The sequence below is a fragment of the Mirounga angustirostris genome, unplaced genomic scaffold (genome assembly GCF_029215605.1).
Source record: "Mirounga angustirostris isolate CCGP_5_RB_7025 unplaced genomic scaffold, mMirAng1.0.hap1 SCAF_8, whole genome shotgun sequence".
Classification (NCBI taxonomy): Eukaryota; Metazoa; Chordata; class Mammalia; order Carnivora; family Phocidae; genus Mirounga; species Mirounga angustirostris.
In genome coordinates, this window is record NW_026991716.1 from 100,890,221 (window position 1) to 100,917,641 (window position 27,421).

Genomic DNA, 27,421 nt, shown 5'->3' on the forward strand with positions numbered 1-27,421 from the left:
CTTCGAGAAGTTAAAGTTATTTCACAAAGGTAATACCAAGGACAAGGAAACACGAAAGTGTTGCTGGCAAGGAACTTTGGGGAGGACAGTATGTGTATGGCATGCCTTTTCCCAATGTTCCAGAGGGTGTTTGCTGTGAGGAAAAGACTGGTCTGTGACCAGCCTTTCCCCCTTCACTTTTCCCATCCAAACCCTTGTATATGGTTATAGAGAAGAGCTTAATTACTAGAAAATAAAAATCGGCGTGTGATTTATTAAACGCTTACATTGTATAGAAACTGAGAATCATCAGACAGGCATTGCTTTCCTATAGCACTTCATCTCTTCCACGCCCAACGAAGATAGGACAGTCAAGTTTTCCTCCCTCGATCACCACTGGAAGCCTTAGCTGTGCATCTGACTTGTAGCTTCTGTTTTCTGGGCTTCCCCTAGAACTTCATTACAAGCACTGTTGTGTATATATACATATATTTTTTTGAGGGGAAGGGGGTACATTTGAAAGAAAAGAAAGCCCTGACATTAACAGAAGCATGAGCACAAGTTCTAAAACTTGGATTATACTTTTTAAATCTACCAGTCCAGTAAATCCTTTAAAATATTCTCTGTTTCCCAGCAACAGAAATCAAGAAATATCAAATCTTCAAGTTCATTATGAATGGAATGATTAATCATTTTTCTCTCTAGCTTGGTCTATGTCAACAATAAATAACTCTTTTGGAGTTTTGTATTTCCCATGGAATCAGATTTGCAGTACAATGTGTATTTCTCACTTGGGGATTAAACACATTCAGTAATTTAACTACATTATTTAGCTCCCTTCTCAGGAGAGGGAGACTGGGGAACGTGTATCCGACACTGCTTTATTGGGGATATAAATGGGAAATAAGTAAGCAAAAATTTTTCATAAAGGATAGGCTTAGAGAGTATAAATAGTTATTGAGAGCCTGCAAAGTATTGGAAATTCTGGATACCAAACTAGGTGAGATAATATCACTGTCCTGAAGGAGTTCACATATTCATCTAGTTAGAACTATAGAAGGGGTGCCTGGGTGGCTCAGTCGTTAAGCGTCTGCCTTCGGCTCAGGTCATGATCCCAGGGTCCTGGGATCGAGCCCCACATCGGGCTCCCTCCTCAGGGGGAGGCCTGCTTCTCCCTCTACCACTCCCGCTGCTTGTGTTCCTGCTCTCGCTATCTCTGTCTCTGTCAAATAAATAAATAAAATCTTAAAAAAAAAAAAAAGAACTATAGAATTTTAGGCTGAAAAGGGAAATTTGAAATAAATTTATTCCATGCCTTTCATTTTACAGATGGGAACATGTAACTAATGATGTGAAGCACAGGGGTTTTAGTCATGGTTCTTTAGCTTCAATTACAGAAATCCCAAAAAATAAGCTGAAGAAAAACAGGAAAATTTTGCCTCTTGTAGCCAATAGTTTAAGATAGTTCAGCTTTGGGCACAGCTAAAGTCCAAGGATAGTTCAGCTTTAGGCACTGCTAGATCAAGGTACTCAAATCTTCTCATCCTCCTCCCCTCGTTCTCCCCTTTCCCTCCCCTTCACCTCCCCCCTCTTTCCTCTGGCCCTTCCTTCTTCCTCTCTGTCACTTGGCTCTGCTTCGCTTTTAATTTTAATCTCATTATCTCCTGTGTCAAACTGGTTTCCTTCTTGTGACAGGAAAGGTGATGGTTGGAAGGCTTATCATTCACAACTGAAATCAGGGAGAGTCTCCCTCCAAGGGTAGAGAGGACCCAGAAGGACTCTTATGTCTCAGTGTGAGCCACCTTTCCACCACTGTGGTGCTCCAGGTGATGGGCACGTAGAGGGGATAGTTACCCAAAGAATTCTGAAGAGGAATGGGGCCTTGTAAGGTTAGGGAGCAAATACGGAAGGAGCTGAAACCAGAAAACGAACCTCCTAGGCTACGAACTTTCCAGGATTATTGCAGGTTATGCCTGTGGAGGGCCATGGTGTCCACTTCTTCTGTCTGTCACAATGTCCAGAGGACAAGAGCAACCACTATTCCTTGCCTCGATTTCAGTTATCTGCCTTGTCCCACTCCAATACTTATTTATAAGAATTTTATTAAATACATTTTCTTTTCATAAAATCCACTTTAGATCTTGGAAATAGATGGTTGCAAACATAATAAATAAATTGTACCCACCAACAGTTTTCCTGTGCTTTTTACCAACATGGTGGTCTCTCACTAGATATTCTCGCTTCTATTCAGTCTCATATAAGGACTTAGAAATTTTTCGAATATGCCAGATTCCATTTGTTTTACACTGCTAACTCCCGAAACCTGGCTCTAGGTTTTCTATTTTATCTTAGTATCTACAATTGATAGTTCTTTAGATGAGAAATATTCTTAACACAGACCCACTGGTTAATTGAGACTATATTTTACACTTCAGCTTATACCTTTTTAGTCACACCTTTGATGTCTAACAAGCAAGAAACAGATCAAGTTCACATATTTATGGATATGAAAGGATGGCTATTTGTAAAAATGAGAAAATATTTGATTAATTTCTTTTCAGGTAGGTCTGGAATTTTCAAAATTTCATTTTCTAATAATCTGAATTTGGGTGGAAATGTAATGCCAGGTATCAGAAAAATTATGTAAGAGCAGAAGTTGTAAAATGTAAGAATTTTTTTTTTTTAAAGATTTTATTTATTTATTTGAGAGAGAGAATGAGATAGAGAGCATGAGAGGGGGGAGGGTCAGAGAGAGAGGCAGACTCCCTGCTGAGCAGGGAGCCCGACATGGGACTCGATCCCGGGACTCCAGGAACATGACCTGAGCCGAAGGCAGTCGCTTAACCAACTGAGCCACCCAGGCGCCCAAATGTAAGAAATTTTAATCACCTGAGATTTTCCTACAAGGGGCTCTTGGATGTGAATGCATCTCTTTGCTGTGTTCAGTCTTCCAACTCTTCACATTGTTTTTGTGACTTGGCCATTTATTAGAGCAGACAGGCAGCCCACACATGAATTTAACAGGCTGTTTGCTTTCCTAAGCAGAAGAAATCCAGGGCTGGAAAGCAACATCAGAGTGTTGGTGACCAAGGCTTCTTCAGTCTTGTTGCTCTGCCCTCTTCAGCTGGCAGATCGCATCTCAGGGTCCAAGATGGCGGCTCCACTTCTGCAAAAGAGCCAGCAGGAAGGGGGGGATGGAAGTAGAGGAAGGGCACACTCCTTTCTTTTTAATGTCACAGGGGAAGTTCCACTTACCACTTCTATGTTCAATTGTTCATATGTTTATTCTTCATCTTCTTTTAACCCAAGTTTTAAGGATTCTGCAATTAACTGCTTTCTACTTTAACTTTCTGGAAGTCTTGTATTGTTGATAATGGCAGTAAGGGGCTGTCTGAAGGTCTGGCTTAAAGACAGCTCAAGAGCTGTGGAGACTCTAGTATGAGAGGCGAAGGTTGGGAAAAAAAAATTGTTGAGTTACTGTGCTGATCAAGACATTAAGAATATTTATGAGAACATTAAAGTTACTCATTCAACACTTATTGATTATTAATTTTGGGGATCACCTTGTATGAATGCATGGATAACAATTATACTTGGACCTTGCTCTTGAGATCCTCACAGCTTGGGCTGACCAGCTTCTGATTTCATCCTGCCAATAAAGACTATGGTGTAATGTGTATTGTTCCCTTAACCCTGCATTTTAGCAATAAAATATTTTAGTAAGTGTATCTCTGTGATCAGGGTAAGAGGATAACTATATGAACCAGTCTGTCAATGAACTCTAAATGATCCCCCACTCTTAGATCACTTTGTCTTGACCAATGGGAATGTTTCTATCTGAATAATGATTTGGACTTGATTAAAACAACCTGTAAAAAGTTGACTACTTATATAATGGTGGACTGTTGGTTGGTCGTAGAGTTATAGGTTCTTTTTTTGTGTGTCAGTTTTGGCTTATTTTTATTTACTTATTTTTTAATAATGTTTAGATACTGGCTTTATAATAGAAAAAAAACCCCACTTTATTCCAAAAGGAGTAAGCAAATTATTTAACTTACACTCAATTGAATTCAAGAGCCTCAAAAGTTGACAGAAAAATGAAAAGTACCATAATCATTCTCTTGCTGTTTGTTCTACATGATGGCAAAGATGTAGTTTTAGTATCAAGGAATTCAGAACTTAATTTCTTATGTTAAATAGCATTTTTTAAAAATCTGGAATAATTGTTGAAAGCTACATAACTGTAGTAAAAGTTACAACTCTTATGAAACAATATTCCTTTCATTGTTCTATTGACACAACAATGCTGGGATTTCTGTTTTGTGTGATCACACTCAAGAATCTGGAAGCTCTCCTACAGCTTTGCTCTCATGTCAATAGGAGAAACAGTTTTCATATCAACAGAGCAATGAGTCAGTGAAATAACAAAAAGAGTACTCATTTCTTAACATTTTCATGTACATCAGGATATTTTAGTCTTAACAATTTTATGAGATGTTATCATCATATTATATGTGAATACATGTGGGTTAAGCAGTAAACTAGGATTAATATCTTGGGTGTTTTTTTTTTAACATTCAATCTATGTCAGGGTAAGACTGTGGAAGATCTTGCTTAGCAAGGTAGGGGAATTTAATTCTGAAAGTGATAGGAGGTTATTAAAGTTTTCTGAATAGGAGAATGATGGTATTGGAACTAACTTGAGTAAGATTGATCTGTGGTGATGTATTGTATATAATAGAAGGGGAGTCCTGGATAGTAACTAGTTTGGACTATTTCAACAACAGAGGTATGGAATCACGAGAGCCTAAACTGGGGTGATGATAGCAGTGCTAGTAGAGAGGAAAGGGCAGCCAAGAGCGTTACTCCAAAAAGAGAACTGATTGCTCACTGCTAAATGGTGAAAACATCAGAATATAAACTCCTTGAGATGAAAGAATTGTCTGTTTTCTTATCACTGTATATTCCCTGTGCATGGAATTATGCCTGGTATATAGTAGGCACTTGTTAAGTGTTAGTTGAATCAATTAAAATAAAAACAAGTGAATGTGATGAAGTGTAGCAGGTGTCGTGACAACGGCAGAAAGGATGGCCTGGTAGAAGGGGAGAAGCTTGATTGTGTCTGGTGGATTAGCTGGAGTGTTCTAGGAGGACAGGGGTGGAAAGGACATCCATCATAGGCCAAGAGGAAAGGCCAAATGTGAGGCATGGAGAAGCATGCTGGGGGTACAGACGATCACCAGCAGGTGGCCATTTCTCAAGGGTAATGTACCAGCTAGAAAGGGGCAGCCACTGGTACTGGAAGTGGAAAGCCTGGGCATCAAGATAAGGAGTTTTGACTTACTGCAGGTTTTAAGACAACTGAGTAACATAAAGAGGTTTTTACTCTAGAAATACATCAGGTGGAAATGAGTGGAAGCCTTAGTGAGATGTTCTCTGTCTTTGAAATAAAATGAAAGACCAGAGTCAAATTAGAAAGCTGTTGTAAACATCTATGCAAGAGGAGAGGAAGGCCTAGATTAAGGAGGTAGTGACAGGGATAGAGATCTAGACAAGGTTTTGAGGAAAATTCAGGAGTTAGAAAATAAATGATGATGAATTAAAGGCATAGAAGGGTGCAGCAGATGGTGGGATCAGAGATGAATAAGATGAACCACAGGATTGTGATGAGTCCAAAGGTGGTGCAACATGCTGAGAAGTGGAAAATAGGAGGAGCCAGGAGAAGGAAGTAATGGATTAAATGTTAGGCATGTTGACTTTGACAAGTCAAAGTACAAGGGACAAGTAGGTGGATTGGTTAGAGTGACCTGGACCAAAGATGTGGTTTGGCAAGTTATCTGGGTCCAAGTTAAGGTATGAAGATGGATGATATTGTAGCGAGAGAGTGTGTGGAGAGAAAAGAGATTTAGATTGCGGGTAGAACTCTGGGGATTACCCACATTTAAGAGTCAAGTGGAGGAAGACATATGGTCAGGATGCCAGAATAAAACCCAAAGAGCCTTTGCATCAGATTGAAGAGTTTTGAATAACTGAAAGCTTTAGAAAATCACATAGGGAATGAAGAAGGAGAATTTCAAGGAGGAGGAATTATACCACAAATGCCTATCAGATTCAAGGAAGATGGAGGCTTAAGAATGACCATTGAATCTGACAGATAAAAAGTCACAGGCAACTGTTCTTTGAACTATTTTGACAGAGTGGTACAACTAGGAGCCAGATTCTAGTGGGCTCAGTGGGTCACAAATCAATAATGACACTATTCCTTCAAACATTCAGTTGTGAAGAGGAGGGAGAGAGAGAGTTGTAGTTAAAGAGGACGTCAAGATTGGAGACAATGTTATTTTGTATGCTTATCCGTTTTATAAGGATGGGTGACAATGTGAACATGGCATTCAAATCCTTATCAGCAGCCTTGCCCTGTCCCCTGTGCTCAGAGTCTTATATCCATATGAACACTTGATACATCTTGAAATTACTCTGGGCACTTCAAATTCAGTATTCCATCTTCTATTCTAAACCAGTCTTCTTCCTGCATTGCACATATCCTTCAATAAACTAAACTAGAAGCTTATACTGCAACTACTTCAGGTAAATTACCACTTCCTATATGGCTTAAATACATATTCATATTCTTTTCTCTATTGCCTAGTGTAGATCCTAATCCTCTCCCAACTAGACTCCATCATCTACCCTATCTCAGAGTGATCTTCCTAAAATGGAACTTTGAACCTGTCATCTTGATGACCTTCTGCCCACAAGATAAAGACCTAAACTTCCTATAAAAGGACTCTAGTCTGTGATATTCCTTCCTGACCTAACCTCTACATACAAACCAGGACTCCTCTCCATAAATACCAAATGACTGTACTCCCCTGAGCACACCTTCTTGACACTTTCTGCTGCTGCCCCGAGCTTTCCCCCTTTATCTGGACCAGATTTCTATACTTTCTTTGATTAGCTAACTCTTCCTCATCTTTTGAGACTTCACCTAAACGTCATATCGTTTATTTAGCTTTCTTCGAAGCTCTCTCATCATCCCCCAGGGTGGCTAAGTGCCACGTCACCATACTGTTACAGTGCCCCATGCACATGGCAATCTTAGAATTCCCCACGCTGAAATGAAGATGTCAATATGTAACTGTCAAGGATTTGGAACTCCTTGAGGTAAGAAAGGATGCCTTGATCCTTCTTGTACCTTCGTATTTAGCCTATCACCTGGCACATGGTAACTGTTCAAATGCTTGTTCAACTGAACCAAGCAGGGGAAGTGGGAAGATAAAGATGCTTTAGGAGAGAAGGAGAACCCATATGAAGAGGTTTGAGAAGAGGAGACAGAGGACATAATAGGGATGATGTATTCTGGGCTACTTTTGAATAGAAATGTGCCTAAGAGGAACAGGGTGAAGATGGAGGCAGATGGAGGAATGAAGGCGGTTTCAGGGCGAGGGCTCTGTTTTCTTTGTTAAACAGGTGGTTGGACAGAGGGAGCACTGGTGAACATGGTGGCAGTGAAGAAACACATAGAATATATTTGTTGGAAAATAAATGCATATTTTAAATACAAAGATCCTAGACACATTTTATTCTAGGACATGCCATCTCTTAAGGATGCTTTCATATACTTGAAATTCTTTTTCGAGGCAAAATTTTAGATACACATGTAGCATTTTCTCTGCATATGTGTGCAAATGCTTGTGCCTGAAGATCCTTGCCTTCCTGCCAGGCTGCAGACCTGCCACCAGAGCTGGGATCGGTCATTGTGATGCTGCTGTTAGTGGAGTCCAGTGAAACATGACTTATGGCAAGCCTGCTCGCAGCGTGGGAAGAGTAACTGTAAATCATCTTGAGAAAGGCAGATTTTGTGTTAGTCTCTTGCTTACAAAGAATAACATAGCATTTGGGAAAGAATGTGCAACACAGGATCCCATAGTTAGATATTAAAATAACAATAATCTCCACAGCTGGCAAATATTTACCAAATGTGGTTGCATAGACAGGGATGAATGTGATCCAAGCTATGAAATAAATGAGCATGCCAAATGTTATGAATTTGGCTTCATTGTAATGCTCAGGTAATTTCCTGCCTTTGAAGGCAAATATGAAGCAAATAAAGGCCAGGATGGCAATATAGCCCAGCATGGTGCCAAATGCAAGGACAGATCCCTCCTCACATTCCAGGATGATGACTCTGGGCAAGGAGATGTTCTCTTCCACAGCAGGTGCTGCAAAGATCAGCCAGATGGTGCAAATGACAACCTGGATACCTGTGCAAGTGAAGATGATGAGGATGGGTTTATAGAGGCATTTCAGGAAGTTCTGCAACTTGGGATCGAAGCTGAAGGCTAGCAGAATTTTCAGGGACTTCATCAAAATGCAGGAGATGCAGAGAGTGAAGCTCACACCAAATAATGTCTGCCTGGTTTTACATGTGAAGTCTTGTGGTTCTCCAATGAAGAAGCCCGTGCTGGCGAAGTTGAGGAAATGACAGAGAAGAATCACATAGCAGACCAGCAATCCCCCGGATGATTTCACAACGGGTGTGTTCAGGTTTCTTGTAAATATTATGCCAATGGCCAGAACAAACAGGATTCCTAGTAGGGAGAGGGCCAGGAGCAGTATAGCCAAGGAGTCATTCCAGTTGAGATACTCCACTTCCTTTTCAAAGCACCTTGTGCTCCTTACAGGGGCCCAGTGAGTTTCGTTGTTGCATAAAAGGCAGTGATCCATATCTAAAAGACAGGAGATTCAGTTACATTGCAAACAGTTAAAACAGGTGATTGTCCACAATGATGCTACAAATGAGACTCCTTAGTTATAGTCCCGAGGACAAAAGGGATAGAGATCATTGTCGTATTGGTTACTTACTGAAATAAAGCATGCACAGAACCCAAAAGAAGTCAAGAGAGAAAGTGTGAGGGTGAGGGAAGAAAAAGAAAAGAAAAAGCCAGCTGGGCTGTGAGTCTTTAGGAAATCAATGTATTCAGGATAGATACTAGCCTCTTAGAAACTTGCTATTCAAACTCTATTAAGAAGAGGGGCTTTGGCATTGGATGCATCTCAAGTCCCTTTCTTTATCACTTATGACTCCCATAATCTTGAATAAGTAAATTGAACTTTCTGAGTCTATTTCCAAATCTTTAAAAAAACTTAAAAAAGACTCTGCCTCACGGGGGTTCTGCATTCAGTGACAGAATAAATATAAAATGCTTTGCATGGAGCGTTACACACAGTAGACACTCAATGTAGTGAGAACTGCTATTGTAAATAAGGAAGCAGCTCTTTTAAAAGCAGAGAAAATATGGCTGGGTCACCCTAAAAGCTCCCTAAAAATGAGATAAAGCAAGATTGTAACCAGTGACAGTGAATGAAGAATTAAAGTTAATTTTTTTTGTCTAGGGGATCAGTAAAATTGAGTCTCTCACACAGGCGGTGATAAGCTTGGAAGTGATTTCTGCTTATTCTGATGGCAGGGCCGCATGAAGAGCTGATATCAGAGCGGAGTCTCTGGGAGTGTGATTGCATTTGCTCTCCAGTCTTGCCCCCTAAAGATGGGGTCCCATCTCTTGCCAGAAGCCCCTCTCTGGGCATCCATCTGAGAACACTCCACAGTGCCCATTCAATTTTATACGGGGCCTGCGTTCTCTTCTTCCTTAACCTCAAAGTCAGGTTGTGTGTCTGTCTATACACTTCATTACCTCTCCAGCCTCTTCCTCTTTCTAAGCCCTGTTTCCCTACAAATACCCGTTCTTCTCCGTCCTCCCCTAACTGCCACTGCTAGCATGTGCTCTCTTCTTCACCTGTTTGGTGAACATTTAATGCCTTGTCTCTGTATAAGAGCTGTGCCCTGGAGACATGGAGAACAATAGGAGAGAATGTCCTCTTAGATCACCCTAAATCCTTGCTTTTCCTCCAAAGGAAAGGCAGTCTTCTACACTTGTTCTTTCCCTGGTTATCCAAAGACAACCCCAAATTATATTTTGAAAACTCGTGTACATCTTTATGGGAAATAAACGCCACATACTCTCTCGTTTTTATTTATCCCACTAGGCAGACAGCTGCTAGACACCATATTACCTGGAAAATCCAACCCCCAATACCTAATTATTTACACAGCAGAGCCCATCTCAGGTTGGGACAAGTGGCATTTTTGTGAGATAATGACAGAACATGACTATTGGAATATTAACATTGCGATACATTCCCCTTGGAGCCAGTGAGAAAAAAGAGTAAGCATTTGAGAATTGTTCCAGTTCTCAGGTTCTCAGCTGTTATAGATGAAGAGGGATGCAACAGTAAACAAGGGAACACGATGCTTTTAAAGTAGGCTTAACTCCAGGGAAAGTGCTGATAGCTCCTTTTAAGACCCTGAAGGCTGCTGACCTTATTCTTGTTCTTTAATTTGTATATTTTGCTCTGATCTTGTAAAATTGTTAAAGATAGGTTTGTCAAACAATCAGTAGCATCTCATCTATGTCAACGGTTCATCCCTTCCTTTCACAGAAGGTTCTTTTTAGGCTTTACCATTGCTTCTTGGTAGGAATAATGAGATCTCCAGGGTATACACACCTCTGGGTTTCTATCATGCTCTGTTTAGCTAACTCAGCATTTATTTGTTTATAGTTACTGTGCCCCAGTTACAAGGCAGGCATGTCTATGTGGGGGATACGTGGACAAAAACTGACAGAATTCACATGGTTTTGAGAGATGCGAGAGAGGAAGTCCAGTTGAGGGGGTGACAACTTCCCTTGGAAGTAAAGTTACTTTTATGTCTCTATTATGTATTGGTTATACATCTGCTGATATAATAGAGCAAATTCCAAGATCAAATGAAATTTCACTGGAATTTAATCTAGCAAGATGAAATGCTGCTTTTTTTAATGAAAAAAAAAATAAAACAAAGTAGGAGTCATGTAAAAAAAATCAGCCTAGGAGAAATGGTTCAGGTGTGTCACTGTACATGCTGTAGTGACTATAATTACCTGTCTGGTTACTGTAGTGATTTTCAGGACAGTTCACACATTCATAGCAGCAGATATGCTGGCTTCTTGTAGTTTTCTTCATTTGTCCAGGACTGCATTCCTTGGAGCATTTAGATTGAATTTGCTGCAAAGTGAAAGAAATCTCAAATAGATTTTTAAAAGATTTATCTTAAGTAACCTTGACTTAATTAATTAATTAATTAATTAATTCTTAAAAGATTTTATTTATTTATTAGAGAGAGAGAGAGGACGAGCAGGGGGGAGGGGTAGAGAGAGAGAGGGAGAAGCAGACTCCTCGCTGAGCAAGGAGCCTGATGCGGGACTCGAGCCCAGGACCCCGGGATCATGACCTGAACTGAAGGCAGACGCTTAACTGACTGAGCCACCCAGGTGCTCCAACCTTGACTTAATTTAAAGATACATTTACTAAATAGTATTTTAGTCTCTTTAAAAAAAATAGCAAACAGAATTGTTTTGTCATCTGGAGGAATGTGAACAAGTTTAAAAAACAGAAAATATTTCAGACAGTGAAACTGCCTTAGGAAGAAGTAGTTTTTGTTGCATTAATAACTTCTGTAAGCAAATAAGGGAAATTAACTCTTTCAGAAAATCCCTAGTAGAGGGACAGATGTGTAATGATGGAACAAAAGAAGAAGACAATGGCTTGGAAATTTCCAATCTTGTGTTGTATAAAGAGTTCAACTATACAAGAAAATAGTAACTTATTGGGCTTTTATATTTTTTAGAAGAAGGTTATTAATCATGCTGTCCAAGGACTCTGTCCAGTCTAGTCTTCAAAAACAAAACAGTAGAGGGACACCTGGGTGGCTCAGCCGGTTGAACGTCCATCCGACTCTTGATTTTGGCTCAGGTCATCATCTCAGGGTCGTGAGATCAAGACCCGCATCAGGCTCCTCGCCCAGTGGGGGTCTGCTTGAGATTCTCTCTCTCCCTGTCTGTCTGCACCTCCTCCCACTCTCACACACACACACACTCTCTCTTTAAATAAATAAATAAATAAATAAATAAATAAATAAATAAATAAATAAAATCTTTTAGAAAACCAGTGGAAATTTTGAATTTAGAACCATTGAAGTATTAGTGAAAAAGGCAACCCTAGATATATAAATAATATTTTAAAAATCCTGAGAATTTAGGTTATAATTGTGCATGTCACAATGTGAATCATATGTAGCATCTAATTTTTATGAAGGCCTTTCCAATTTAACTAATAATTCTTTGCACGTCAGCTGTGCCTTTTTTCCATTCACAGTCCCTATCTCGTGGCATATCTTGTGAAATAAATCTTTTATTATCTCACCCTTACCTTCGGGAAACAAAAGCAAAATGGGTAAATGAGGGTTTGTCTAGATTCTCTTAATAGCTGTTCCTGAGCCAGGAACATAATCCAAGGACTAAGCTAACTTGTCTTTTCTCTGGGAGATGAAAATGATATGGCTGAGAGAGAAAAGTAGCCAAGATTTGGTAGCCCTGTGTCCACAAGCAGTGGCTTTCTTCTTCTCGACACGGTTACATCCTGATCTGGGTTTGCAGCAGGCAGGACGTCATTAGGGGATAAAAGGGAGACCTTCTTTCTCTCCCCACCCCCAAGAGACAGCAAAGACATTCTAAAGTCTGGTATTAATAACTTTGGGATATCAAAAGATTTAGGATTATCTGATGTTTTGGACTATGGGTTTGAAAGTGAAACTTAGGTTGGATAGGAAGTGTGACAAGGATTCCACCAGGTTTTTCCATGAGCCGCTAAAAGGAAATTGCCATTTACTGAAATGAAGGTAGGTTTGGGAGCTTAGGTTTGGAGGTACTCAGTCAAGAGGACTATTGGACACCCAGGTGGAGATGTCAGTTACACAGTCGTATATTTATTTGGGTTGAAATTTAGAAGATAAGAAGCTGGGAGTCATCTGCCTTCTATATGATGAATGACATTATTTAAATCCACGAGCCCAGATGAGATCACTAAGGAAAAGTGCAGACACAGGAGAGGAGCAGTTCTGAGCTCTGGGTATGCCAATATTTATAGGCAGCTGGAATGATGAGGAAGCAGCAAAAGAGACTGAGAAGGAGTGGCCAGAGACAGAGGAAGAAAATTAAGGGAGCATGGTGTTGTGGAAACAGAGAAAGAAAGCATCTTACAGAGAGAACAATTAACCAGTAAGTGAAGTAAGATGATGTTTGGATTTATTAACATTGGTGAACTGGATAGAAAGAATTGAAGAGAATTCAAGAGAATTATGGGAGGAGAGAAATTCGGGCCATTGAATGTATTTAAATTTTTCAAGGACTTTTGCTATAAAGAGAAATAAAGCATTGGGCAGTATATAGAAGGAGAAATGGGGGATCAATGGAGTTTCTTTCCTTTTTTTTGAAGATGAAAGGAATAACAGCATATTTATGTCATCATGTAGATAGTGGAGAAAAGAAAATTCTTGAGGACGTGGGAGAGAGTGGAGAATCGCCGAGCAGTATCATCGAATAGGTGGAAAGTGGTTGGGATCCAGAGGTCAAGGGAGGAGCTGACCTTGGCCAGGAACACATTCCGCCCACAGTGCCGGAAGGAAGGCGGATGTGGCGGCAGGGCGACACTGCCATTCTCTTCTGATTTTTTCAGTTTTGTTAGTGACATAGGAAGCAAGGTCAACTGAAAGTGGAGATGGGGAAGGTGTGTTGGAGTCAGAGGAGAGAAGAAAAATCATGGAATAGCTATCTAGGAAGGTGGGTGAGTTAATGGACTAGGGTAATAGTCTGATTGTCCAGCAGCATTAAGGGCCCACTGGAGGTTAGAGATCATGAATTTAGAGCGAAAATAGTCAACAAGGTGTTTTTATTTTTGTTTTTGTTTTGCCAAGTTCAGCTATATGGGGGCCATAGTGAATAGGCAGAGTTGAATTTAACCAGGATAATACTTTGGTCAAATGAGGATGATGAAGAGAGCTTGTACAAGGGAGGGAGGCACAAGTTGACCAGAGAATTTGAGGAGGGAAGTTTGGGACAGTAAACAGGCAGGGTCATTGGAGGTTTTGGTGGCACTTTTGCAACTGAGGTACTCATTTGATTTGAATGCTATAAAGCAGGCTACCACAAAATTACCTTAAGATTTCTGAACTCATTTTTTGTTTCTTGGTCCGTGATGATAAAGACATCATTCTTCAGATCATATTGTGCCATCTTGGTGATGGTCATGTGGCCATTGATCTCCTTCCAGAGCACAATGTCATATCCAGTATTCATATCCCCGTGGGCATCAAAATGAAATGAATTCCCTTCTTCAGTGAATGTCACATTTTTTAGTACATCAAGTAACTATAAAATATAAAAATAGAAACAAACACTAATAGAAATATGTATCTGTATCCCGCTTATGACACTGCCTTCTAAGGAATATCACCTAAGAGGTAGAAAAAAGACATTCTGGATCAATGAGTGTGGTAACTAGTTGAGAAGGTTCTTAACTACCTGGCAACAATTTGAGAATTCTAGCCTTATTTCTGCCAGAGTCTTGCTCTGTAAATTTGAGGAATCAAGCTAATGTTTACAGCGGGCAGCTTCTCTAGATTATCAAACTGGGATCTGAGCATCTTCTTTTTCCACGTTATAGAATTTCAAGATAGGTCCTATGGGACAGTTGCCTGGGCTTTAATCCTGGTTCTATATCTCATTAGTGATGTGGTCTTGACACTTACAGTTCTTTCTAAGCCTCAGCTTCCCCATCTGTAAAATGAAGTAAATGAAACCTACCTTTTAGGGCTATTGTAAGGATTAAATGTAATTAAACATATAAAGAGTTTAGCCCGGTATTGGGCACAGATTAGTAAAGGTTTGATTAATATCTATTAATACTGTTAATTAACTAATAGGGATATTGTACAAATAAATAAAAATACTTTGAGTCTATCAATTAATGATGCCACCTGACATTCATATATTACTTGCTAATACTCAGAAGTGTGATATCCTTCTGTCCCGTAACAACTCAGTGAAACACACTGAGCAAGGATCATCTTCCTCTTTTCTTAGATGAGCACCACCAGCCAAGGGGTGAAGGGCCTTATCTGGGAACACACATTTTGACTTTCAGGTCTTTTCATTGCATCTAACAATATATTAATTCAATATCTTCTTATTTTTTCCTTCTGACTCAAAAGCAGTCATCAGTGTGTCTTCTGGAGCTATAGAATTCATTCTTTCCTTCTAGCTACAGTTGGATCCTTGGCCAAGCCTGAGTGGGTAATCTGAGCCAGTGGTTATTATGCTCACCACCCCCACAATGAGGACGATGGGGACAGAGGTGCAAATGTGGGAGACAGTCCAGTGACAACAGCACCCTGTTCTCGGGGTGTCTCCCCACCAGAGAAGATGAGCGGGTGGGTGGAAGGTACTGCTGGTGCCTGCCCTCTAAATCCATATTTTATTACTCCATTTGGTGGGAGGTATGGATCTTATTATCTCCAATGGTTTTCAAATCTGTTGCAGTGATTGAGTGTCTAGTAAAGTGACCTCTAAATTCTATTTCCAATGTAATTCATAAAATGATTATTTTTTAGCTTGAGAGGAAAGAAATGCAGTGAAAAATTACTTGTCTTGTTACCCAATTTGTACAGTAAGAACTTGTATGCAGTGCAGATAGGACAGGAAATATTTTACTGACAAATATTGCAGCTGTATTGAGTTTGTGCTGCAGAGGAAGAATACTGGACTGGGAAAGAGGAACACCCTGCCCCACCATTAACCTGATATATAATGACAGCTAAGTAAATACCCTCTCAAACACGCTGGGCCTACTCCTCTAAGTCTATGAGGCTTGTGTTGTGCACAAAATCTGTGGAATGGGGCAGACATTTACTCTATTTGAACAGAATTATTCTATTCCTTCACAGTTGATCTTTTATGAATGTTTCTTTCCTTCAATTTTGTCATTAGAACATAGAAAATCCAGTTATATTTTAAGGTAAATATATTAGTTATGATATCAAGTCAGTGACCAAATGTCACTTCGGTAAAATCTCTAAGCAATGTATATTGATTTTATTATGTGTCCCCACAGATTTCTTAGTTCTTTTAATGAATGTTAAATTGATTAGTATTACTTTAAAGAAGCAGGATATCAGATCTAACAGGGTGGAATTAACACACAAAAGCTTTTTCCAGCAATTGCCTGGAAGAAAAAATATGATGGGAACAAAAATGAAAAAAAGGAAGGAAGGACCTACCGTCAATGTTTCCACCGCTACCTGTGTGCTGCAATATTTTCTTCTCTTCCTTCCTTCAGCAGTTCACACCCATGAGCCCCAGAAAACTCACTTCTTTAGGGAGCAGATCCTCTTCAACTCTCGAGTTTGGGACTATAATTTCCACCTGGCTTTACCTGCACTTAATTAGGTTTTCCAGGGTAAAGTCCTGACACATACCCGTTCTGTAAATAGTGATAACACTGTATGATGTACATAAACTAGCATAACTGTATGCTTGTCCTCACAGGAGAGACGGTAGAGGCAAACAAAACAGTGCCCTCCTGACCTGGTAAGTAAGACAGAACATTTGCTCTGTTTTGAACATCGGTGCTCTGGTTATGAAGCTATCGAAGGCTTTTTCTGTCAATTGTTTATTTATTTTTTTCATGGAGACTCTGAAAGTCACTGTGAATTAACACCATAAATCTTAAACAGTGGGATTTGCCTTTCCATGATTATAGCATTCACCCTGTGGAGGGCAATGACCTGTTTTTTGAGAACGCAAGGCCAGGAGGCCACACCGCTGAAACTGTTGTGGTTAATGTTGTTTTCCTTTTCCTTTTCCCCTGACTTCTCAGATGTCCATGACATCTCCCTAATGAAACTGTGCTGGTGAGTAAATTCGAGGCCCAGAGGACATGAAAGGAAAAGACATGGGTTGGGCACCAGACAGAGAAACAAGGCCCAGAGGACATGGCCCAGGGGACATGGCCTTGTTTCTCTGTCTGGTGCCCAACCATGTCTTTTCCTTTCAGGAAGTTTTCTATGCTGTAGTGGAAAGCACCCTGGACTAAGGCTGGGACAGTCTCACTGCTACGTGTGTGGGTGACTGTGGGCCAGACCCTAATTGTGGAGGTCCCCTCCATCTCTAAAAGGCTGCAAGTCTTGGTCACCAGTAACATTTCCTCTTGCCACCTCTTTAGGACGGAGTGTAAGGAGCGTGAACCTGTGGACCTACTAGAATATTATGGAGATTAGAGGGGATACATGTCAATGCCTACTATAGTAGCCCATAAAAATTATTAGCTCTTGGGGTGCCCGGGGGTCTCAGTCAGTTAAGGTTCCGCCTTCGGCTCAGGTCATGATCCTGGGGTCCTGGGATTGAGCCCCGGGTTGGACTCCCTCTTCCTCTGCCCCTCCCTCCTGCTCATACTCTCTCTCACTCACTCTCTCTCAAATGAATGAATAAATAAAATCTTTAAAAAAATTGTGAGTTATTAGTCTCCTTATCACTGCAAAATCACTATCTTCTCAGCCCATGTCTCTTCTGACTTCTGGACTAGTATCTGACCGCCACTGCTACACTTGAATGTCTCAGAAGCTCTTCGAATTCAACATCTCCAAAACAGAAAGCTTCATACCCACCAGACCTCTACTTTTCTCTGTTTCCATCTCAACAAACGGTACCAACTGTCCAAATGTGGAATCACTTGCAACATCTTTGCTTCTCTTTGTCTGTCGCCCTTTACACCCAATCTATCTCCAGATCCTCCTCATCCTTCCTCTTAACCATCCATGTATGCATGTCTCCATGCTCATTGTCACACACAGTACTTGTAGTACTTGTACCTGGAGTATAAGCCATCCTTATTTTATGCCTGGATTACCAAATTGGTCCCTCTGCCTCTAGTCTTGTGTCCCTCTAGTCAGTGCACACCACAGTGGAAATGCTATTTCTGCAGTGGAAAGCAGATCACGAGACTTTCCTGTCTAAAAATACCTTTAATTGTGGGGCCCCTGGGTGGCTCAGTTGGTTAAGCGACTGCCTTCGGCTCAGGTCATGATCCTGGAGTCCCGGGATCGAGTCCCGGGATCGAGTCCCGCATCGGGCTCCCTGCTCAGCAGGGGGTCTGCTTCTCCCTCTGACCCTCCTCTCTCTCATGCTCTCTCTCTGTCTCTCTCAATAAAATAAAATAAAATAAAATAAAAAATCTTAAAAAAAATACTTTTAATTGCCTCCCCTTTGCTCTATCAAGTCCAAACCCTTAAACAGAGTTTGCAGACTTTCTACTGAAAGGATGTCTCTGTACTCATAGTATCAGCATCACCTGAGAGAGTGTTAGAAGGGCAGACTTTCAGGTATCCCCCCAACTCCGGCTGAATTAGCATATGCATGATAGTAAGATTCCCGGGCAATTCAACTGCACATCAAAATTTGAGATGCTGTGATTGATTGGGCCCTAATGATGGATCCTTCACTAATCTCTCTACTTTCATTTACCTGTAGTTTCCACAAAAAATTCCGATTCTTTGGCACTGTTTTCTTATCTCTGAAGATGCTATGTTTTCTCTCCCTTCTCGGAGTATTTCTGTCCTGGCTAACTCCTACCCATCCATCGTATTCTCCAGAGATGTCATGATCTTTGGAGAATATTCTCTGAATTGTTAATACTGGATTGGTTGCCTCAGTTATGTGCTTCTCTGCCGTTTTGTGTCTCTATGAAACATAGTAATGCATCATTCTGCATTGTAATCAGCTCCTTAATTGTTTGATTGTATACACCAGTAGAGAGATGACTCCTTTAGGAAGAGAATTGTCTTGTTTTCCAGAATATTTCCAACACTCAACACAATGCCTGGAACATTGAGACATCCAATAAATATTTGCTAAATCAATGTATGAATTAGAAAGTTGACTATTAGACATTCTGTCATTCCACATACATCACTTACTACTTTCTACCTCATCATAAGTAAAGGAAACAAAAACCCCCAAATCACCGGTCACAAGGAGGAGGTATCCTCATGCACATCTGAGTAACATTAAAAGTCTGTTGAAGTAAAACAATTCTGATTGCGCCATTCCTGAATACTGCTCACAGATGCCATCAAATGTGGCGCCAAAGTAAGAGCGATCCCCAAATATTGGGAAAAACTCCTTTGAAGTTATTTGAATGTAAAATTATTTAGAAAGTAATATCTAAATATGAGTGAATTTTACCAGGGGTCAAAATAATCTTTGGGAATGTATCTTTGATTAGTGACCCTAAATGTTGCTGATCTTTTAAATTTAAAGAGTATGGAGATTTCTTCATAAAAAGACAATTGTCTGCATTACTTGTCCCACTGAATCTGGCACAGATGTGGTTTACTCACATTGTGATCAAAGGAACAAACCACTCACATATTCCTCCTTTCCAATCTATTTTCATTTGTTTCTAGATAACCAGGCTCCCAGGGGAATAAAGAACAACCCCAGGCTCCTACTGTTTAAATAAAACATTTTAGGAGACTCTGCTTAGATTATACTTTCTCAAGTCTTTTCCTCAGAATGTTTGAGATTTATTCCTGATTTAAAATACTTTCCCAGATCTTTAGTGGATAAATAGCTTTATTTGTATTTTTCTTTCCTTATGAGCCTCCTTATGTCTCCTTCCCTTTATCCTATCTGTCTCCAGGAATGTCTAATTTCTCTCTATTACTCCTTCTCAACCTCTCATTCCTAAAATTTTGTGTAGTGGTTTCATTATTGTGGTTCACTTAATTTATAGTTTTTACCAATCCCTCATTAAAATTTTACATTACAAAGAGTGTGTTTTCAAACAGACATCTTAAAATAGCTAGACGTAAGTGTATATATTTTAAAAAGATAGTTTTAACTTAAAAAAATCTTCATCTCTAGTCTTCCATCTTCATTAGGTTTTCTGCCTTGCATTTACAGAACTAGCTTTAAAATGAGCAATTTGAAACATGATCCACCCAAATGTAAGCTGATGACCTCAGACCTTGGAGCTTGTGTTTGTGTTTAAAGTAAAAATGACAAAAGTAGACATAGCCTGTCCTGGATACTCATGTATATGGTAAGAATTGAGTCTTATTTCCTTTCACCTTCTTTTTCCTTTACACATTTATAATAAATACATTTTTGGAACATAATTCTGCATCAAGACAGACAAGTTTGTCTTTGAGTACACACTATTGAGAAATCTGTTTTAATGAGTAAAATTTATCATCATAAAGCAACAATTTGCTTTTAAATGTCTTGTTCATCGGCATTTAAAAAGCACAGTGTAAAATTTTTACTAAAAAGGGTCACATTAAGCTTGAATTTGAGTTTCTACAAATTAATCAAAGCAAAGCAGACTTCCTTTACCCGCAATTTGTGGCTCATTTCAACCTGAGATATCATAGGAATTATTATGATTGATCTCACAACGTTCATTTGAAGAAGACTGGAGTCCTAGGGAGACTGTCCTAAGAGTTGTAGCTGAAGGCTTTGAAGACTATAAACTACCAGAGACACCACGAAAAACAAAGGGCATAGAGGCAGAAGACCCAGACTAGAGTCATATTTCTAGCACTTTCTAGCTTTAGTTTCCTCATTGATAATATTTAGTGATAATAAAAAGGACCATTAAACATGCCCGGTCTTGTGTTTGTCAAGAGCACTAAAAGAAATAATTCATATGAAGTATTGAAAAACTATAAGATCAGATACAAATTCATAAACTCACGGAAAATACTTCTATCAACTGGATCTTCTTGGAAAATGAAAGAACACCACTTTAGTGGGTCAGTGTAGTAGTAGTGAAGGCAAAATAACAACTCTATTATCCTCAAGAACAAAGAGCTAATGATAGAAATGCAGGTTATTCACTGAAGGTATCTACTTACAAAAGGAATACGATTAAGAGCAGTTAATATAAATATTTGCAAATCAACTCAAGGAAAAAAATGACTGTAGGGGAATTTTCTTGGATGTGTGAGTTAGTACCTCCCATGGTTGAAAGGCGTTGGGGTTCTGACAGTCTCGAGCTTGGCAGAGATCCCGAATGGCATAACCAAGGGCAAGCACCGCAAGCTGGATACTGTGAACAAGTCCCGGCTCGGTGTAATCCCACAGGAAATCATTTCTCAGGGAGAAGTTCCTTTCTATATCCTCGTTAGCCTTGTAGGCCAAAGTCCCCTGAGAATGGTTGGAAATGCATTGACTCAAATCACTGTCCTTGACATATGCACAGGCTGACAAGAGCATGGCATATTCATGTAAGAGCTTATTATTCTCACTGGGAAATATATGCAGATTTTGAAGAAAGGAATGGAAAGAAGACATATTCCCTCTTGTAAAGGTGAACCCCACAACCTTGCCAATCCTTTTAATGTTGGGAATGGTGGTAATCTTGGTGGCCGTTGACCAATTATCACTAGCAATCCAGATCTTATTTATATTCCTTTCTATAGCCTTACTGAAGAGATTGAAAACATGGAATTGCCTCAGAAATACCACAATGACATTAACTTGGGCTTCTGCTATGATTTTCTCAAGTGTCTCATTGATTCTGATCTCAATGGTATTATCTGAGAGGAAGGCTGGGAGAACTTCTTTGAAAGCTATGCACACGTTATTTGCTGTAATCTGAACTGCAAAAGTGTTGAGGGCCAGTCGTCCGTAGTCATCATCTGTGGCTATGATGCCAATCCAGTTCCATCCAGATTTCTGAATCAGGTGGGCCATTGCTTTAGTTTGATAGAAGTCACTGGGCACAGTCCGTAAAAATGAAGGAAAGCGAATTTTGTCACTTAGGATTTCTGCGGTTGATTCATAACTCACCTGGAAATTGATAGACTCTTTTAGTTATGGTGTTGAGGAACTCCAGATGGCTGTTCATACTCTCTTTCATTTCGGTGAATTTCTGTAATCTTTTCCTAAATTCTCTGGTCCTTTACATTCTTCCCCTTCAATGAACTTCTACTTTATAAATAGCTTCTACTTATAAATAGCTTAAATCGTGACATTTAAATGGTGACTATTTAGAGTCATTGTTCTTCAGGCATTTCATATTGTGTACCGTACAAGCTCTCTGAAGGTTCAGGCTCTATCTTCTGTCTCCAGCTACATTTCTGTATCCAGTTACATCTATCTTATATCTCAGGCCAAGGCCAATAGTGAATATTATTTAAATACTTAGAGATAAATACAGGAAAAATGCAGCTGGTCAAATAAGCAAAATGCATTTTGGAACACCTGGTGTATTCAACATTTTGTCTAATTGATAACTTTGATGATTTTTTATTCTAGGTAAAATAAATCATCCAGCCAAATAATCGTCTAGTCTAGGGGTCAGCACACTTTTTCTATAAAGGACCAGATATAAAATATTTTAAGCTTTGTTGGTCACATATGGTCTCTGTCATATATACATATATATATGTATACAGATATACATTTATATATATAGTATTTTTTGTTACAACCTTTTAAAAAATGTAAAGACCATTCTTACTTGACAACTCAAGAGCTTGAGAGCCACATTTGATCTACATGCTATAGTTTTGTGACTCCTGATGTACTTAAACAAGCATCAGCATTTTGGGAGACCTACCTAATATGTGCAAAGCTTTGCTTGATTTACAGCTCTGGGAATTTTATTCTAGGGGGAATTATTACCTTCCACACTGTGTCACTTGCTCAGTGCTATAAATCCACTATTTATAGCAGCCACCTGGTATGGTGGAAAGACAGTAGGTTTTGGAGTCAGACAAACTGTCAGAATCCTGACTTCAATAAATTTGGTAAAGCTAGTATTTCTTTACCTGTGAAATAATAAGATTCTTATGAAGATTCAAGGAAAAAATTTAAATGGATATTGGCACACGGTGGACATGTGCCTAAATCTTAGTTTCCTGACATTGCTATGCAGACCTACATTTTATACTTGGCATTGCTGGGCTCATCTACGTTTGACACCTGGGCTTCAGTAAAATCAGTGTCCCCTGCGGAGAGTCCCCTTTCCTTTTGTGTTGTCTAGTGTTGTCAGTCATGGAAATGACATTTTTACATGACATAATCATTGTTAAAAATAGTCTACTTTTGGGGCGCCTGGGTGGCTCAGTTGGTTAAGCGACTGCCTTCGGCTCAGGTCATGATCCTGGAGTCCCTGGATCGAGTCCCGCATCGGGCTCTCTGCTCGGCGGGGAGTCTGCTTCTCCCTCTGACCCTCCCCCGTCTCATGCTCTCTCTCTCTATCTCATTCTCTCTCTCAAATAAATAAATAAAATCTTAAAAAAAAAAAAAGTCTACTTTTCTTACTTATCACCTAACCAGCATTATAGAGAGTCTAGAAAATTTGAGCCAAAGCCTTATCTCTGAGCTATTTGGGGAGTAATTCTTTTGTTTTGTCATTTTGGATATAAACTTTTTTTTAAATCAACTTCACTAGGCTATATAATGGAACTCTCAGAGTCTCAGAGATGCTGAATGACCAGCCCTTGCTTATCTCTGCAAATACACTTCTTACTGCACTCTTTTCTATACACCTGATCTAGCTATATTGACCTTTTGTTATTCTTCAGCATTTGAACTTTGTACTTACTGTTTTCTCAGCGTAGATGCTGTCCTCTCCTCCCCATCTTCCCTTGGCTGTCCCTTCTCATTTGAGTTTCAAGAAGTGTTCCTTGACCTGCATGTCCCCTTACCGCTCAGTCTGTCTTCAGTTTTCTTCATAGCACCCAACTGATGTTATTTCAGAAACAAGGCAGTTGAGGCAATCAGAGATTTTGGTCTTATCTGAATCCTGCTGAGAACCTTCAGAAACTCGATCTGATGGATTGAGGGAGACTATCTTCCCTTAGTGCTCTGTCCACTATACTATCCAGAATAGGCACCATACCCTCTTTGACTGAAGAGAAAGAAAGGTTAAAGTAAAAGCAACTCCATAACTAGTTTCCCAGGTTACCCTGATCCTCTCATAATGAAGAATATGCTCAAAACCAACGTTGGCAGTAAGACAAAACCCACCTGTGGCATGAGCTGTAAATTCAGCATCCTGGAGACAGCCATCGTTATTTCTGAGTAGCCAGCGCCTATGACAGCCTTAACTCTTGGCATGTAGCTGGAATGGTCACACTTAAACTCCATGGTTTCTCTGGAGCAGCTGAGCTTAGACAGAAACCTCAGAGTGGCGGCCATTGCCACTGTGGCTTCGGTACAGGTGTCATAGATCTCGTACCCCAGTGTGACTCCAGATAGTAGTGGGGAATTGTTGATCATCTCAATGCTGTGAATCATGGCAAGAGCTTGAAGGAAAATTGATATCTCAAAGCTGTTGGGAAACAAGGTTGGTTGGTTTATTTTAGAAAATCAGAACATAACTCTTCTATAGACATGATGGTAACTCATTTTATTCACACCTCTGCCTTACAATGGACAATTTCTGGATCACTAAAGCTTACCTCTTAAAGGGTAAACTTCACTAAACTCCATTTATTTAAAAATAGTTCTTGATGGAAACCTTTCTAAAGGGTATCTAGTTTCTTAAATAGAGTCTGTGGAACAGGATTTAACTTTTTCTTGACTAATTTTGGGATCATTTGAATACTCAGTTTAGTATTCTGCAGTATGAAGATGTGTCTTATAGTTAGGTGTCACCATTTTATTGCTGTCCATTTTATATCTACTCCTTAGACTCACTAGCCTGGCCTTTTTTTTTTTTTTTGGCTTCTAAACTATTGTGGTTGGAAACCAGATTAATAAGACTCTTAAGAATCACATATAAAACAGGCTGTGGGTATAAGCTCAGTAGCTTTCTCCTAGATAAAGTGCACTATTTTAGTTATGAAACATAGCTATTTCCTCTTTTGGTGGGTTTTCCCAGTTGACTTCTTGATTTGTGATTACTTCAGGGCACTGAGTTGTTTGTTTACTGATTTACTGTTAAGTTTATGTCATCCACCACCGTATACAAAAGGTTGCAAACAATACCTAATACATAGTAAAGATTCAAATGTTTTTTAAATGAATAAAGGAGAATATTATTATTATTTTAAATTCCAGTACAGTTAACATGCAGTGTTATATTACTTTCTGGTGTACAATATAGTGATTCAAAAATTCCATATATTACTCAGTGCTCAATATAAGTATACTCTTGATCCTCTTCACCTATTTCAGCTATCCCCCTGCCCACCTTCCCTCTGTTAGCCATCAGTTTGTTCTCTATAGTGAAGAGTCTGCTTTTTGGTTTTCTCTTTATTTTTCCTTTGTTCATTTTGTTTCCTAAATGGGTGAAACTGTATGGTATTTGTCTTTCTCTGAGTTATTTCACTTAGCATTATACTGCCTAGACTCATCCATGTTGTTGTAAATGGCAAGATTTCATTCTTTTTTATGGCTGAATAATATTCCACCACACCACATCTTCTTTATCCATTCATAGAGGAGAATATTATTGTTCAGGGTTTTGATATTTTTAAGTGTCCTTTTAGTTCACTGAATTATGATAAAGTATTTTAATAATATTATTTGTCACTGGAGACTATCTAAAAGTGAAGTTTGGCAAATCAGCATTAAGTTTTTAATTTAAAGAAAGAAAGAAAAGTAAATGTAATGAATCATAATAAAAATAATGCATTGTATAACAATTAAAATGTATATTTTCAGGGTCCCCCCATGTTAGCTCCATGAGAGTCTAAACCTCTTTGGTGTATTCACTTCTGTATCCCAGTGCCTAGAATAGGGCCTAGTTAATGTAGGCACTTAATAAATAGTTGTTTGATGCTGAATGAATACTGTTTCTCTTAAGGAGTGTCAATAAGGTGAAAGGATGTTCAAGTCAGTAATTTTTTTTTTTTCAGAATAAATTTGCTTATTAGATCAATGATTTTTTCATATTTTCCATCCTTAACTGTTGGCCTATAATTGTGGGCCTCAAATCTGCAGTCATTCTCTGGGTACCAATTTAGTGCTCTGAAAATCTTCATTATTTATCTTGAGGCATTTGCTGGTATTCCTGATAACCAACATTTAAGAAGACAGTAGCTCAAAGCTCCCAACTTCTAGGGTGAATGACAGGAAGGAATGTTAGTGTGATGTGGAATCACATTTTATCTGACAGCATTCTTAGAGGAGTTGGTCAATACTTTTTGATAAAGAAAGAAAAAAGCGAGGGGGAAAGAGAAGGTTAAATTTACATACAAAATCATCAAGATAGAAAGCAGGATTTCTGAGGGGAAGGAAGCATGGTGATCACATTTGCCATAACAACAGAAGCCGATGCTGCCTGTGTCCCCAAGTTATCCGGGCCCTTATTTTACAAAAGAGAAAATCAGAAACTGTAACTCAACAAGTTTAAGTGATTTGCCCAAGTCTACAAAATGTTTTGTAGTTTGTTCCCAGACTGAAATTAGAATTCAAATATCCTGCTCTCCTTAAAGAAAATCCATTCGTAACATCCTCTGCCCAGCTTTACTTTTCCATAGTACACTGTGCCGTGTCTTTTCTACAGTCAATGGAAAGTGTTCATCAAAGAAGAAGGAACACATTAAGTTGAAGTAAGGCCTTAATTTATCATGAAAGAATTTGATAATTTCAAGAATGAAATGAATGCAGCATTGACAAAAATGCTGGTGTAGAGAGAAATTTTAAATGTAGCCCATTTTAAACAAAACACTAAATAATACATATTTAAAACAAAATGCATGTTGTGGGGGATATAAACATGAACAATACATAGTATAAATAGATAATGTAATATAAATTCATATACATTAATATTAATATATAATAAATACATATACATATATAATATAAATAGAAATGTGCTGTGTATGTTTGTTGTGGACAGGCTACAGTGTCTCCTAATTGGTTTTCTCACGTGACTTCAGGGTTTGTTTGTTTTTAGGCAAAATCTAAATACAAATATTAAGGGAAAGCATTCACTGCCTCTGCACTTAGCGGTTGATTATACATACAGGGCTGATATATTTCTCTTTTAAGGAAGGATTGCAAGACTAACTATATGCAACTTAAAAATATGTGAGTTTAAATTTTATTAAAATAATTTAGATGTTAATACAAGTGAATGCTTACATGCCTTAGTCTCATAGTATAATCTGGAAATCTAAATGTGTTCTTTGAGACTCTACTCACCCAACACACTTCTGGATTTCTGGTCGTCTGGGATAGTCTTCTGAGGACAGCATTTTTTCATGAATGGCAAATAAACCTCCGATCATGATATGTCCTGGAGAAGTGGCAGCCACAAAGTCATCAGGGGTCTGGCAAGGCTGGGAAGTAGCAAGAGTACTCCCAAAGCAGGTCATCGGTATGATCAATAGTGCCATGCTTCGATCTAATTTTTCCGTTCATGTGAGTTCTTAGGAATCACTAAGCTCACAGAGTGCCAACAACATGGTTTCTATTTCACCTGTAAACACCATGTAAGATATAGGGCAGTGTCAAAGGCTGGAAACATTCAGTTTTCAGGTGCTTGA

At 39.2% G+C, this 27,421-nt stretch overlaps 1 protein-coding gene across 3 annotated transcripts; it reads right to left on the bottom strand.

The window, feature by feature from the left end:
- Positions 1-7,593: 7,593 nt before the first annotated feature.
- Positions 7,594-27,271, bottom strand: GPRC6A (G protein-coupled receptor class C group 6 member A). Of its 3 annotated transcripts, none has more exons than XM_045866057.1 (6): positions 27,078-27,271; positions 23,949-24,252; positions 21,450-21,761; positions 14,070-14,282; positions 10,959-11,082; positions 7,594-8,708 (listed from the first exon to the last, which is right to left on the bottom strand). In XM_045866057.1, exons 1-6 carry the CDS (start codon positions 27,269-27,271, stop codon positions 7,594-7,596), a joined length of 2,262 nt encoding a protein of 753 aa, XP_045722013.1. The 3 variants fall into 3 exon arrangements, with proteins under 3 accessions (XP_045722013.1, XP_045722011.1, XP_045722012.1); XM_045866055.1 differs by having other exon boundaries at positions 20,925-21,761; XM_045866056.1 differs by lacking the exon at positions 14,070-14,282 and having other exon boundaries at positions 20,925-21,761.
- Positions 27,272-27,421: the final 150 nt, after the last annotated feature.

Excerpts from the sequence above, each read along its gene's own strand:
- GPRC6A (XM_045866055.1), bottom strand. The coding sequence starts at position 27,271 with ATGGCACTATTGATCATACCGATGACCTGCTTTGGGAGTACTCTTGCT. Across the intron at positions 14,283-20,924 it reads ACGCCTTTCAACCATGGGAG|TTACTTGATGTACTAAAAAA; the intron begins GTACTAACTCAC and ends TATATTTTATAG. Across the intron at positions 8,709-10,958 it reads TCACTACAGTAACCAGACAG|ATATGGATCACTGCCTTTTA; the intron begins GTAATTATAGTC and ends CCTGTCTTTTAG.